Source organism: Phyllobates terribilis, unplaced genomic scaffold (assembly GCF_046119375.1).
Source record: "Phyllobates terribilis strain yellow unplaced genomic scaffold, ASM4611937v1 Scaffold_678__1_contigs__length_833336, whole genome shotgun sequence".
NCBI lineage: Eukaryota > Metazoa > Chordata > Amphibia > Anura > Dendrobatidae > Phyllobates > Phyllobates terribilis.
The window spans coordinates 263,608-276,057 of NW_027363438.1; the positions used below are offsets into that span (position 1 = coordinate 263,608).

General features: G+C 42.2%; 1 protein-coding gene and 1 long non-coding RNA gene across 3 annotated transcripts in view; one reads left to right on the top strand and one right to left on the bottom strand.

Moving 5' to 3' along the window:
- LOC141235465 (uncharacterized) overlaps positions 1-9,412 on the bottom strand; it is a 30,853-nt gene extending 21,441 nt beyond the window's left edge. Inside the window, exons 1-2 of the long non-coding RNA XR_012301239.1 lie at positions 9,031-9,412; positions 6,751-6,889 (exon numbers count right to left, since the gene is read on the bottom strand). This is a non-coding gene — a long non-coding RNA (uncharacterized lncRNA). The remainder of the gene's footprint in view (positions 1-6,750; positions 6,890-9,030) is intronic.
- LOC141235464 (uncharacterized) overlaps positions 1-10,226 on the top strand; it is a 38,998-nt gene extending 28,772 nt beyond the window's left edge. For both annotated transcript variants that reach the window (XM_073668144.1, XM_073668145.1), the window contains 3 exons: positions 3,774-4,015; positions 4,375-4,550; positions 7,119-10,226. In XM_073668144.1, coding sequence (XP_073524245.1) covers positions 3,774-4,015; positions 4,375-4,550; positions 7,119-8,742 — 2,042 coding nt within the window. In that variant the 3' untranslated portion in view covers positions 8,743-10,226. The remainder of the gene's footprint in view (positions 1-3,773; positions 4,016-4,374; positions 4,551-7,118) is intronic.
- Positions 10,227-12,450: the final 2,224 nt, after the last annotated feature.

The window sequence follows — 12,450 nt, forward strand, 5'->3', positions numbered from 1 at the left end:
CACGTGGTGCTTCGTACCCATTGCGATTTTCTGCCTAAAGTGGTGTCGCGTTTCCACGTCAATCAGGACATTGTGTTGCCCTCCCTCTGTCCGAAACCGAAGAGTCCAAAGGAGCGGGCCTTGCACGCGTTGGATTTGGTGCGGACGTTGAAGTTCTATCTTACAATCACGCAAGGGTTTCGGAAGTCGGACACTCTTTTTGTGATTCCTGCTGGTCGTCGGCGTGGTGTGCGGGCTTCCAAGGATACTATAGCTCGGTGGATACGTTCGGCTATCCTGGAGGCGTACCAGCTCAAGGGCGAGCCTTGTCTGGTTAAGGTTCGAGCTCATTCCACGAGAGCTGTTGGTTCGTCGTGGGCTTTTCGTCAGGGGGCCTCGGCAGCGCAGCTCTGCCGGGCGGCTACCTGGCGCTCCGTTCACACTTTTACTAAATTTGATAAAGTGGACGTGAGTGCTTCCGCCGATGCGGCCTTGGGACGGAGGGTCCTGCAGGCGGCGGTTTTAGGTTATCTCTTTATCTCGTTTTCGGCTCTTGTTGCGCGCTTGCCTAAGTTGTTGGGGTGTTGGCGATTCTGCCACGGTTTCCCACCCTTGAGTTCTGGACTGCTTTGGGACGTCCCCCTAGTAATGGATCTGTGTCTCCCTTCCTTCCCTTCTGCTGCTGAAAGACGGATTTTGGTAAGACCTTACCTGTAAAATCCTTTTCAGCGAAGGAAGGAAGGGAGACACAGCACCCTCCCATGGCAGAAGTGTATTATTGTTTTCCAGATGCGGCGCGACTCCTCTCTGATGGCGGTCATCTGGGCTGGGGTCGGCGATCTAGGGCTCTGTTCCAGCATTGCCAGCTCATCGCAGTTGTCAGGTCCAGTGAGTAGTGCCTGGGACTGTGTGTTTTTTTTTTTATATGCATAACCTGTTCTCTCGCATTTCTGAATTTTCGGAGGGGGTTGTGTTGTTCCGCTGGTGTTGTCTGCTCTTCCTTAGCTTGTGTACGGACTGAAGGACATGGGAGTAGGAGGAGTCTAAGCTGGAGGGGCCGGTCGTCACTTTTTTCTAATCTGAGGTGAACTATCCTGTGGAGCTCCGCCTACCCACTAGTAATGGATCTGTGTCCCTCTTCCTTCCTTCGCTGAAAAGGATTTTACAGGTAAGTTCTTACCAAAATCTGTCTTTTTTCCTCCTCTGCTGAGCTGGTCAGCTGCGTTACTCTGGGCTCATTCCAAGTCAGATCTAAAACCTCATCATCCGCTCTGTTGTCCAACTCCTCGCCATGAGTCGCCCTCCTACACTTGCTGCTCTGAACGTACAGTGCGGGTTTTCCTCAGGTATCTGACTCTCATCATCGCCATCAACTCTACCCCGGGGGGTTAACGTCTGGCAACCAGGGTTTTGATTTCTGCTAGAACCTAATTTCCTCTATCTCCAGAGAAAGATTGCAAAAGATTTTGGGCATCGGTTCAGATGCTTTCCTCCTCTGGAGTATGTTTGGAGCAGACCTCTGATGCCCATGGAATATAATGTGTGAACATCTCAGCAGAAGCCGTCATCTGTGTTTCCCCAGTCATTTGTGCGGTTGGAGACTTGTGAGTGTGACACATGGGTAATTGGGGCGCCACCTCTGAGGACTGTACTGTTTGATGATGGGGTGGAGGAACAGGACAGGCCACTTGATGCAGTGGTTTCCATTAACTGTAGCAAAAGCTCTTTCTGGGCCTCATCCACAACTCGTATTTCTCTGCTGCTGGCAAACAGAGACTGGAGTAGGCCATCCAGTAACAGAAGTTGTCACTTCGCTTGGGATACGACGATAAGCCAATGTTTGGTTACTACTGCTTTCAGTAATATTACCAGTAGCACCTACCCCCACATACACCTCCAACACCAAGACTAGTTCCCCTTTACAATAAACTTTTTCCCCTTCCCCTTTCCACCACGACCTCCGGATTAGGGATGGGCAAACTGTTTGGGTTCGTGACCGGGGTTGCGGCGATAAAGTAAGCCAATAGTTAATAATGTTAATATACTTACCGGGTGCGCATTCTCTCTTCCTGGTGTGACGCATCGCTCCGTCACTTCCAGGCCGCACCTTATCATCTTGGTGTATGTAATTGGCTGTGGCAAGTCACGTGACTATTCTCCCTGGAATTGACACAGCGTCGCGGCACAGCTGAACGGGATAACGCGGACATGGTAAGTATAATCAGCCTGATTATTAGCCATTAACTTGCTTTAACACTGCAACCCCAGTCACGAACCCAGGTAAAAACCACAAGTTCACCCATCCCTACTCAGGATTTCCCACTCGGCTTTTCTGCACACAGATTTGGTAAGCACTTGTTTGAGGCCAAATTCAACCTTTTTAGGGGAAACTGATGGATATGGCAATCGCTTCCTGAATGCAAAAAAAACCGCAGCTTTGGCAACACACACAGGTTTAGGAATTACACTTGTTCTCGGCACAAAATGCTAAAAAGCGATGGAGTACTAGCTATCTAATTGTGTAACGCGGATGGAGCTGTACGGAGTGCAGCAGCAATGTGTCTAACCAGTAACACTGAAAATGGTGGCGACTGCAAATGTCTGCTTCTTATATCCCTACAGACGTGATTTTGGTATCTAAAGAAACAGCCATAAAATGACACAAGCCCTTGTGTCTTCAACTTATGGATGTTTTATTCGCCCTGATTGGCGGCTGACCTGCAACATGCACACAGAAAATGCCGTGCAAGAGAAAAAAAATAGTCTGACACTACTGTTCCCACACCCCTCCTCTCAACAAACACATGCAAACACATCCCACCCGCTATCCTACCCGTTATCCTACACAGTCAGAAGGTAGAAGAAAAGCATCACTTAAACGCAGTAATGCTTTTTTTAATCCGATCACTCACTGAGCAAACCTTTGTTCGCTGACTTTTTTGGAAATTGGTCTGGTCTGACCAACCCAAACTGAATCGGCCATGTTCTTGCCGAATCTGAAATGGGCAAACACGTTCGAGCAAAGTTCACTCATCACTATCCAGGATGTCTTGTGACGGCTGAGAGTCAAGACTCCTATAGTAAATAACTGCAGCCCCTCCTCCTGATAGCATTGTGTTCCAGTACAGGTGAGGGATGATGAAGAAATGTAATTGCAACCCTGGTCTCCTGTGACATCCTGTTCTTTGACAAGACAAAGTGAAGGAATTCCCTCTCTCCCCTCGCCGCCACCCCCCCCCCTCCTCAACCCCAAAAAAGGGGGGGTTAGCTAGATAAGTATAAGTGTTTTGTTAGTTTAGAGTAAAGGTAGTTACATTGATAATGGTTTAAAAATAGATATTTTGAAATGAAATGTTGGGTACTGGCCCACACATTTTTAAGCAAATCTTCATTATTGTGGTGCTCTGGACCTTTTTTGGTCATGCATAGGTTAGAACGGTTATCCACTACTTGGAGACCGTTTCAGCACTGTCTCTCCTGGAGCTCTTGTAACATTGCTTGCAGGGAGGTATTGTGTGACATATCCAGTGTCCACTGCTGTTACTTCAGGTTTCTGATTTCTTAGGAGGGGTGAGTGAAGCGGTTGCTAATTGAACACATTGGATGTCATGCAAGCACTGGGAGAGCCATTGCTGACCTCTGGAACAGTGCCAGAAATTATGTAGGTATTATTTTGTTGTGGGTAAATTTAGAAACTGAGAAGGGGTTGGCTGAGTAGAGGACAGCCCCTTTAAATATTAGATACAAGTAATAGTTTAGTTAATTTGTAACTTTCTTTAAAATATTATGTTTAGATGCTGACATAAAGTTGTGTGACTTTCATCGGGAGAAAGCTTGGACAGAATGGGTTAACCAAAAAGTGCATGGTGTTCATGAAAATAAAAAAGAAGTTCTGGCCTTGCTTCGGGGCATAGCTCTTGCTTCTTCAAGAGAAGAACATGATACAGCCTTGGCTACTCTAACATCTAGCAATGTCTGGAAGAGAAATAAGATGTTGAGAATGTGGTTCTCACATAAATGGCTACCGGATATAAAGGTAAACCAACAAATATCTTTTGATTTTAGATTTATTGATACTATAGATTTATTTTATGGGTCATTATGATTATATTAATATCCAATATTTCAAATCTGATTGAAAATACTACCTAATCACAGGCAAGTAAATTTTTACTCAAAACAACATATATTTTTTGCATCAAGTACAAAGAAACATAGTTTTTACAATATGCAGAGCAGGGTTAAAGGCTTGCTTGGCATAACAAGCTGTATGTTATCTATATCTTGTAAGTAAAATCTGTCTTCATAACACCATTTTTTTATTTTTAATTGTTACTTTATAGGGCTGCTTTGCCGTATCAGTATGCTCTAACATGATTTTTTTTTTCTTACAAGAAATGGGCACATGTGTATCGTACTGGGACACAACAATTTGGAATCAATACCAACAATGGTCTAGAAAGGCAACATCAGACTTTGAAGCATTCTTATCTATCAAGTCTGAAAAACTGTAATTTAAGCCAGTTGATCCGTGTTCTGCATTTTGAATTTTTCACAGATATGTATCAAAAGTAAGTCCTTTTCAGTACTTTTTAGTGTATGCCTGTAATCATACATATCATGAACTTAACCTTACCAATAGTGTTAAATATTTTTTAGCTGTTTTCTTCTCCCATTTACCTGCATTTTTTCACATAGGTTTTTTTCTAGTTAGTAAATCAATTTAATCTTTGAATATTCCTTTTTAAAGGGATCCTGTCATCAGATCCATGATGCCCGAACTGCAGGCAGCATACATGATACTGGCTAGATTATATTGCAGATGTGTTATCTTACTCCAGGATGTTGCAGCATTTCTTAGTAACTCTGAAAAGCATGCTGGGAACCACGTGTCTCAGATTACAAGTGCAAACAGCAGGTCCTTCCCCAAACTATTCTCCCTGTCCTGCTCTGTATGACTGACAGGTCTCTCCCTATCAGTTTTTGAAGTGTGATGTACAGAAGCTTTCTGTGGACAGACGTGCTTCAAGCACTTGTCATCTAAGACACATGGTACCAGCATGCTTTACAGAGTTACTATGAACCAAGATATCTACAATATAATGTAGCCAGTATCTTTTATGCTGCCTGTGATTCAGGCATCATGGATCGTATTTCGGGTTGCCCATTACTTAAAGCACAATTTATCTTTTTTTTTTTTTTTTTTTTAACAGTACAGTGGTGCTTAAATGCAAGGCCTCTGGCTCCAGTCTTTACACTCACCTGCCTCAGTTTTCATCTGTTTCCAGCGTTACTACAGTTAGTGGAGATTTGGGATCTGCCAGCAGCTCCAGTTTTTTATGGGGTTGCTGTAGGTCACAAATCAATACATCTTTACGAGAGCCTAGATCTGCCTCTCATACTGCATTGAACACTTGTGAGGTTACTTCGGACTTCTATACAAAAGATGTTGCCATAGGAGTGACGCGGCACTTAAAGGATGAAGCCACGGGTCGGGAGGGTAAGTATAAGACAAGAGGCAGGGGAATTAAATTTAAAGCACCACTCCAGTGGTGCAATAAATAAAAAAAAAAAGCATGGAATGTTGCTTTAAAGCCAGAAACACACTGGGTGAAATGCATGTGAGATACTCCCACGAGTCTCACATGCCTCAACTGGCACGACCACCGGCTCTCTGGACAGGATCGGGTCAGCAGCTTTACAGAAACACATGCACCTGATACACTCCTGTCCAGAGAGCTGGCGGTCGTGCCAGGTGAGGCATGCGAGACTCTTGCGAGTATATCGCATGCATTTTGCCCAGTGTGTCTCCAGCTTTAAGGGGTTGTCCACTTGTAGGACAACCACTTCTTATTCTCCATGTGCGCACCCATCTAAAAAGAAAAAAATACCCTTGGGCCGGCACTGTTCAAGCGATGTCAGAACGATCCTTCCTGGAGCCTAGATGACATTGTTATGACAAGCAAGGTCCGAGACTAGTCACCTCCACCTTCATTCTCCTTGCCTTGGTATGCAGGAGCAATTGATATGAAGTGGGTGGCAGATGCAGAGTTCACTTAAGAATTTGAAGGTGGGGAGAAGGAAACTGGTGATGATTGGTTGTGAAGCTCACATGTCATAAAAATGGCACCTGGGCTATGGAAACGCGAGTTCGGACATCACTGGAACCGGACTGGCACTAGAGGGGAGTATAGGCTTTATTATTCTGGGGTTGAACATGGGGAGTGAGAAGGAGTAGTCCAAGCATTGGACAACCACTTTATGCAAAACCAAGAATGGGACCAAAAAGTCCAAAATATAATGCTTTTTTTTTTCACATAATTTTTGAAGGCTATGTTTTAAAACTTCATTTATTACTATTAAACAGGTTCTTGTATTTGTTTTTGTTTGTTTTTAAATGACAAAACAAAAAATGGGTGTATAGATACCCCAGAGTGAGTGTTTCAACTTCAAATTATTTTTTTTTTCTGTTTGTTGTAGCAGACTAATGAAATTAGAATTTTGTTTTAATCACATGAATATCCACATCATCCATTGGCAAATGATAGATTTTGAAGCCACAACCTCTCTACTGATGCACTGTACAGCCAGCTGTCAGTCAGTGTCGGGATGTGTTTACAGCCACTGCGCACTATTTACTGATGCACTGCTAAGGAAACATCTTCAGTTGTTCATGGCTAGGGATGGGCGAACTGTTTGGCTTTACCCGGGTTCGTGACCGGGGTTACTCCGTTAAAGCAAGCAAATAGTTACTACACCTAATATACTTACTGGGTAGGCGTTCTCTCTTCCTGCTGTGAAGAATCGCTGCGTCACTTCTGGGCCGCCCCTTATCTTCTGAGTGTATGTGATTGGCTGTGGCCAGTCACGTGACTATTCCCCCCGAAAGTGATGCAGCACCGCAGCAGAGCTGGAAGACAACGCAGACTCGGTAAGTATAATCAGTATGGTTATTAGCAGTTTGCTTTAACAAAGCAACCCCGCTCACAAACCCGGGTAAAACCGAGCAGTTTGCCCATCTCTACTCACAGCAGCAGGGCTTTCAGTGCGGCTTCCAAACCCTATTAACCTGTCAATTCACCCTATACCTTCAGGTTAACAGCTTTTTTTTTTTTAACTGACTTGTTTTATTTTCACAGATACGTACAGATGAATTTAACGAGTTCTGACTATTACCGAAAATACGTCGTAGAAGTCCCATCGTTTTTAAAAAATCGGCCTCGTGGATTCATTGACCATGTAATGCAGCGTTACTACAGTGGCCTTGATTTGTCACACCTTAAATGTTTGGACTCTGATAAGGGACTTTTTGAAGTTAAAAGCGAGTCTGCAATTGACTTAGAAAAAATGCATACTGTTTGTGTTGGATTGGATGGGCCCACTTGCACATGCAAAGACTGGCAGAAATTTCTGCTACCATGTAAACACATGTGTTTAATTTTGCGTGTTGCAAATTGGCAGTGGCATGACATTAATCCAGCATACTCTGAAAACCCCCTTTTTATCCTGGATAGTGATTGTTTTGTGGACACAAACACTAGGCATTGTGACAATGGTTTACAAGAACACGAGTGTAGACCACAAAATAGTGTCCGTTCAGATCCAACACTGCACGAATTGCCCTCTAGGAGGAGAAATCGGCTGACCTATTTGATTCGCCATTGTGTCAAAGTGTTAAAAAGATTTATAGACTCAGTATATCTTTTGGACAATCAAGACTTTGTGAAACATCTCACTGTTGAATTAAGTAATTTGTATTTACAATTACGGGAACAAATCCCCCAAGAAGGTGGCTTGCCACTGAAACCAGCACCAAAAATAACAGTCTCAAAAGCTATACAGGAGCTTCCTGTAAGAAAATATGGGAAACAAAAAAACATGGACATTCACAGAGTAGGATCTAAGGCAGAGAATAAAACAGCTGATGTATGGGAAACTGTGAATGTAGATGGACAAGGGGCTACCCCACAAACACCCCCAACAGAAAAGCTGGATTGTGTGTGGGTCACTGTAAAGAATATAAAATTGAGCTTCAGGGATCGTGCCTTGATAACCGAGCAAGAATGGTTAGACGATAATATAATTAATGCGTGCCAGAATTTAATTATAAAAGCATGCCCTAAAGTATCAGGTTTGATGGACACAGTAGTGTTGGCCCATTCTGACATTCCTTTGGTAACTGGCAGCCATATCATCCAGATCCACCATGTTGGCGCACATTGGCTAGTTTCAGCATGTAACAACAATTCGGTCACTGTATTTAACTCATTGCACTCCTCTTCCATTTCTGACACTCTGAAAAAACAAATTTTGAAAATGTACAAACCACTTTTCCACGGCTGTAATAAAATTCTGGATGTTACAATTATGTGTTGCCAGAAACAAAATGGAGCAAATGATTGTGGGCTTTTTGCAATTGCCAATGCAGTGGCATTAGCCGAAGGTGTAGATCTAAAGAGTGTAGAATTTAACCAGGCTGAGATGCGCAGTCATCTAATTTTATGCCTAGAAAAGGGTCGTTTGGAATTATTTCCTTATGAAACCAAGCTTCGTCAGAAAATATATAAAAAAAGGTTAACTCTTACAACTTACTGCCTTTGCCACGTGTACAAAGCACATGAACATATGGTGGAATGTTCCTTGTGCAAATCATGGTTTCACTTAGCATGTGTAAATATCAAAAAAGATGACAAACTTGTTACAACAAGAAAACGCTTTTACTGTCCCATGTGCCTAGAGAATAAAAACAAAAATTTACTTTAGGTAGGGTTGGGTGTTTTTGATATAGATAGAGATTATATATATCTATCTCACACTTAGAGCTTGTCCACCTTTTGTGGCTAGTTGCTAGTTACTTTTCTTGAATTCATACGTTTATGACCTAGAAAAAAATATTTAGCAAACTAGTTGTAATTGAAAATTTTGCACTATTTATCTCTTATGGCTGCTGTATTACAGTGTCTATTGTGGCTGCAGAATAAGTTAATAAGGTCAGGCACATAAAATAAAGATTAATCAGATGTGTTGAGGACCTATTTTTGTGGTACTTACTATTATACAGTTGACACTTTATCCTCACAGACTGCACAGTTCTCCACTCCATGCAATGGCTGCTGGTGAAAGCACATGTAACTAGGCCCATCCATCAGTCTTCTCCTGTAGATTTGAAGATTACAATTGGACAAGGCTGATAGAAAGGTCTGGTCAAATGCCCGGCCTCCTCTTCAAATGTCTGTTAAATAATCATACTGTCTTCCAATGCTGACCTTAGGTTATAGCAAACTTGATGGAACTAATTTTAATTTAATATTTACGAGTTGGATTTCTTTTTCTTTGCACTTTACCACTTTAAGTGGCTTGAAATAGTTGTTTACTATTCTATTTATATATGCATATTATGTGTGTGTGTATAATATCTGTTGCACATTAACATATTCGCTACAAACAAAAACAGTAAAGGGTTTATCACATGAACAATATACACTTTAATAGGTCTTGGAATAATGATACAGGTATGTAAAATTTGGCTTTATGAAAATTTATTCAAATCCAATGACTGACTTTTATTTTTTTTTATGCCCTGACCCCCCCTGCCCACCCAAAAGTATTGATTTTGCCCCCCTAAAAAATGCACACAAAATTGCGTATAAGCTACATGTACAAGAGACCTCTTTATTGTACCCACAAATTTACACTATTATATATAAAAATGTGTTCACCAGTCATTCGGCAACATTATTGGAAATTAATTTTTGCTCCTATTCCCTTCAAAGCTTCTCTCGCTCCCTTTTGTCTTATACAAGGCTGTGGACCTTCTCTGTGAAGCGCCCAGTAGTCGTCCCCCATCATGTTCACCTTCCATCACCTTATTCCACAAGGCTGTATACAAGTCCCCAGGCCAGTCTGTAATAATTTAAAAAACAGCATTTATTCTCACTGGAGGGGCAGCCTGGTCTGTTGGGCCTTGCTGATCTGGGCACAACGCCTCCTATTTTGTGAATGGCGTCCTGGTCTGCTTCATTTGGATAACGCGTCCTATGTCATATACACAGTCTCCTCCATTGCGCTCCTGCGCAGGTGCACTTCTCTCTGCACTGCTGAGGGCAGAACAAAGTATCTTAATGGGCCGGGAAAGCTGAAAGAAAGCCGGCCTTATCCCAAGATCTATTGATGAAAATGTATTTTGTTTGGAAAAACCATTCAAAGCAGATCCTGCCTCCTTGTGTGACCTGATCCATGTGATCTCTGCCATTACTTCTGCGCACCATGACACGCAATATCAATTCAAAGTCTTCATATCTCAGAAGTCCTCCATTGATTGTGGATGATCCGTGCCATCTTAGTGTACTACATACAGACCTCATTCTAATGGCAGGAACTATGAGCAACATGTTTTGTGTAATGTTACATTTGTTTGTTACTTTTTGTATTTTACAAATGTCAGTAACTTCTTCATATAGATGTTTTTTATATGTAACTAAAATCACAGGTTACTCTGGTACAAACGTTTTGCCTTTGTCAATGTTTTGTTATTTATATTTTTTTTAATTAAACAGTTTGAGAGAAGCTTGTTGTGGCATTAATGACCAGTAACTGATAGAGATCAAACTATCAAGGTGTATAAACGTTATATTTTCAAAAAATCCAGAAGTATCTACACAAATGTCCACAATAATAGATCTGCAACAATGTGGATCGTGTTCCTCCTGCAGACTATTTTATTAGGTCACAGCAGTGTTTCTTTGGCAATCTTGGTGCATCACAACCTTCTGTGGTGGTTTTGCATTCCAGGTGGCCTGGAGAACTAAATTTTTAGTGGTCACTGTGACGGGGTGTGTGACAGAGCAGGAAGGGACACCAGGCCGATGATCAAATAAATCTCGTTGGATTGAACAGGGAAAATGGAACAGCACGAATGAAGGTAATTCTGCTAGTCCGCAAAGAGTCCATAACAGCAGAAACAAGTCCGGGGGTGTCTCCCGGTAATCCGACGCCAGGGAAAATATAGAAATAGTCCTTGGATGAGTTCAATGGGTCCAGCAGATGAGGGACACAACACAATCCCACATGGCAACTTCTATCAATCCACACACGCCACGAGGATCTGGCCGCAGCCTGAGACCCTCCAGCGTTGGGAGTCACCACGCAACTGACTGGGCCAAATATGAGTCTATTGTTCTGTCTACTGGGATCAGCCTCTGGATGGGGGAAGGGTTCACATCCACTAGATGCAACAAGAAATGTTGACCTAGGCCTGATTACATTACAGTCCATGAACACAGGCCGAGTGAGGGACGTGCTGTTAGTCATATTGGATAAAACATAAGTTGCTGAGGTTAGGACCACCAGGGACCCCAATGTTACTTAGGAAAGACTGTCCATGTTTAATTAAGTAATTTTCACGTATACATAGCACAGGTCTGTCCATCCATTCATGGATTCTGTATGGGACTAATAAAAAATAGGCCATCACAGCACTCGGCTATGTCATTTATGTACAGTACAGACCAAAAGTTTGGACACACCTTCTCATTTAAAGATTTTTCTGTATTTTCATGACTATGAAAATTGTCCATTCACACTGAAGGCATCAAAACTATGAATTAACACATGTGGAATTATATACTTAACAAAAAAAAAAGTGTGAAAAAACTGAAAATATGTCTTATATTCTAGGTTCTTCAAAGTAGCCACCTTTTGCTTTGATGACTGCTTTGCACACTCTTGGCATTCTCTTTGAAGAACCTAGAATATAAGACATATTTTCCGTTGTTTCATACTTTTTTGTTACGTATATAATTCCACATGTGTTAATTCATAGTTTTGATGCCTTCAGTGTGAATGTACAGTTTTCAAAGTCATGAAAATACAGAAAAATCTTTAAATGAGGTGTGTCCAAACTTTTGGTCTGTACTGTACATAAATGCATACAAAATATTAACTACTCGAGCTAAATTGCTGCGTTATCACCTTAAAAGAACTATGCACCTGATTAATGTTCATGCCAGTCTTGATGAGAGGGCGGGGGTGAAGAACGCAGCATACAAACAAACTCCGAGGGGATGGTGAGTTGAACCCTCTCCTCCCTCTTTTTTGCCTTTAATGCAAAGCATCAATAATAGGGCCTAGAACTCAGCAGTATCTTTATCTCATTAGATTTGAACTTAAGATGGTCCTGGCTCCAGACATCCCTCACCAGGAGATGTCAGGATACATTAGCTCTATTAAAGTTTCTACCTGGATATACCTGATAAAACAATCAAAAGACTTGTGTGTGCTAAAAAAACGTTATGAAATGACGAACGACCTCGCCGAGTTTATTCACTGTCCACACTTTCTCTTGCAGCTCTATGCCCTCATCATGTGACATACCAGCCTCCGGACCAATTGTCTCAATAAATCGCTATCTCAAGTGTGTTTTCTCCCGACGCGTTTCATCGGCCCCACCATCAGGGGAGTAAGGCCGTGCAG